This window comes from Ornithodoros turicata, chromosome 2, assembly GCF_037126465.1.
Source record: "Ornithodoros turicata isolate Travis chromosome 2, ASM3712646v1, whole genome shotgun sequence".
NCBI classification, from domain to species: domain Eukaryota; kingdom Metazoa; phylum Arthropoda; class Arachnida; order Ixodida; family Argasidae; genus Ornithodoros; species Ornithodoros turicata.
In genome coordinates this window covers 11,368,196-11,371,004 of record NC_088202.1, presented here as the reverse complement: position 1 = coordinate 11,371,004, position 2,809 = coordinate 11,368,196, and the positions used below count along the sequence as shown (strand labels likewise).

Genomic DNA, 2,809 nt, shown 5'->3' with positions numbered 1-2,809 from the left:
CCGCTTTGGAAGATGTGTTACAGTTAACAGACGTGAGAAATTCGCGCAAAGATCTCCTTTTTGCCTGTCGTTGAATCCGTCTTGCTGCCACACGCTTCCTCTTAAAATCTATTACATTGTCACCCTGTCTGGCTGACCTTTCCCTCGTTTCTCTTCTTTGTTATCATTAAACATATCCCCCCCCCCCTGTTAGATTGCCTTGCCTGGGGCATCTACGGAATTTTCCCCAAGCTTTCCTCTGCGCTTTGAATGACATCTTGCATTCATCTGTCCATGGTTTGGGTCGCTTGGGTAAGAAAGTCGACGTCTTTGGGATGTTTTTCTCAGCAGCATTTAATATTGATGCTACTATATTTTGGTTTTCTTCGTCGATTGTCACGTCGTTGAACGATAGTGGTTCTAGTTTGCATGCATCCTGAAATGCTGCCCAATCTGCTTGGGCAGTTTCCATTGTCGTAGAGTAGAAGTAGCTGCGTTTTGGAGCTTGTTCCATTGTCGTGGTCGTCTGGGGAGTGAGCTATTGGTAGACGTATATTTAAGGTTGGTAGGAAAATGGTCACTTCCATATGGATGATCCTCCACTGACCGCTCGAGATATTGGTACACTGACGCTGAGCACAGCGACACATGTAGACAAGAATAACTACGGTGTGTTACGTTATAGTATGTGGGTGCTCCAGAGCTTAGGACACATAGGAAGTGGTTATGCATCATGCTCTCAATAATCTTGCCACGCGTATCGGCTCGGTCGCTACCCCAAAGAGGATTATCTGCATTGAGATCACCCAGTATTATAAACGGTCGTGGCAGCTGGGACACAAGGCGCTCCAAATCCTCAGGTTCGAAGGCAAAATTTGGGGGTATGTGATGTAGACAACGACGACGACCGAGCTATGACGGAGCGAGGCTCGTGAACTGCTGTTTGCATTCGTCAGCTGGCCGACAGCTGATCAGCAGCTGTTCCCGGAGAGCTGGTCATTAAACGCTCTGCCAACGAGAACCAAACGGAAATAATCAAAATGCGTCGAGTAACCGCGAATGACACTATTCACGCTTTTCGCGAAATTTTCCTGCGTCAAGGCCTTCCTGAGCAGTTGGTTACTGACAACGGGCCACAGTTTACCAGTTTGGAGTTCAAGTCATTCCTGGGGACTTATGGGGTCCGCCACATCTTAACACCGCCCTACCACCCGAAGTCAAACGGACAGGCGGAGAATTTCGTCAGGTCAATGAAGCAGGCCTTGCGTCGCGCTAAATGTGGAAGGGAGGAAGACCCTCTAGGAACGTTTCTGTCTAAGTACAGATCTTCACCTCATATCTCCACCGGAAAAACACCTTGCGACTTGCTTAACAAGAGACCTTTCAGGTTCAAGCTAGATTTAGTTCGCCCGTCCACACAGGACTACTCAGGACAGTCTTCGCACTCCTCTCCAAAAAGGGTGACAAGAAGTTTTGTCACTATGGATAAGGTTTGGGTGAAAGATCCAACCCGTAAACACCATTGGGTCAAAGGTGTGATCATCAGTCGTGAAGGCAACGTTGTATATGATGTTCAACTGGATGGCAGAAAACGGCGCCGCGTTCATGCTGACCACTTGAAGAGTAGAGTGTCGTCAGATGTCGGGTCGCCTAATGCTTCTCTGTGTTCAGGTCGTCCACGGGAACCTGGGACGATTCCCTTGAGCCTGACCATGGACATCAACTTGAGACCCCAGGCTTCGTCTGCGCCTCCCGCACTCGACGTCGTCTTCCCACAACAGCCACCTGGAAATTCAACAGCAGAGCCTCCGCGGAGATACCCTATCCGTCAAAGAAGACCTCCTGCCCGTTACAGGTTCACAGCCTTAGGAGGGAGGAATGATGTAGACAACGACGACGACCGAGCTATGACGGAGCGAGGCTCGTGAACTGCTGTTTGCATTCGTCAGCTGGCCGACAGCTGATCAGCAGCTGTTCCCGGAGAGCTGGTCATTAAACGCTCTGCCAACGTGAACCCAGCCTAATTCTTATTCTAGTAGCTTTGCAGATACTACAGTATGTATAATGAACAGAGGGTCAGAACTCTGTCCACACATATCTGCACCGCTAGTGCTTCAAAATCTGTCACCAAAGGAATTTCCACAGCTGGCAAAACCTTTTTTTGTCAGTATTGCAACCCCTCCTGCTCGTCACATTGAATTCATCCTCGTTTTTGAAAAAAAGGTTAAAATACTTAAAAGGGTTTTTACTCTGCCCACTAAGGAAGGATTCCTGAAGACAGGTGGCAACGGTATTATTCTTTTCAGTTTTTTACATATATATCCTCCAGATTACTCCGCATGCCTCGACAATTCCATTGTATAAATGAGATTACCATAATTGAATGTGTAATTTTACAACAAAAAGGTTGCCACTCCTTTTAACTACATGGAGGGTTCACCTGTTCTTCCAGTGCCTCTGCCTTTAGAGCCCTTGCCTTTTGGAGCGTCGGATCGGAGAGGTACGCTAGACACCTCTCGTGCCAGCTTACGCGACTCTCGCTCATCGCCATCCGACAGCTCCATAGGTTGCTGGTTTATTCCCTCTGTGACTGTGCTACCACCGTCAGAAGAGGGAACATCTAAAGTTATAGGAGATAGTCCCCGAGAGTACCGAAATATATTTGGCACGCAACGCCCACCAGCTTTGGTGCCCGTGCAACTCGTCATGTGTTTTGGGGGATGGTAGGCTGGGACGCAGACCCCATCGAGGTCTGATTTCCAGCGGACGTCGAGGGCAGTGCCATCCCCCTGAGCACTGCCTCCGAGTAAGTACTTGTTCTCCCGAAGTC

The 2,809-nt window shown here is 48.8% G+C and overlaps 1 protein-coding gene across 1 annotated transcript; it reads left to right on the top strand.

Moving 5' to 3' along the window:
* The first annotated feature begins 1,019 nt into the window (after positions 1-1,019).
* LOC135384315 (uncharacterized protein K02A2.6-like) lies at positions 1,020-1,907 on the top strand. Its single transcript, XM_064613520.1, has one exon. The coding sequence runs from the start codon at positions 1,020-1,022 to the stop codon at positions 1,905-1,907; it is 888 nt and encodes a 295-aa protein (XP_064469590.1).
* Positions 1,908-2,809: the final 902 nt, after the last annotated feature.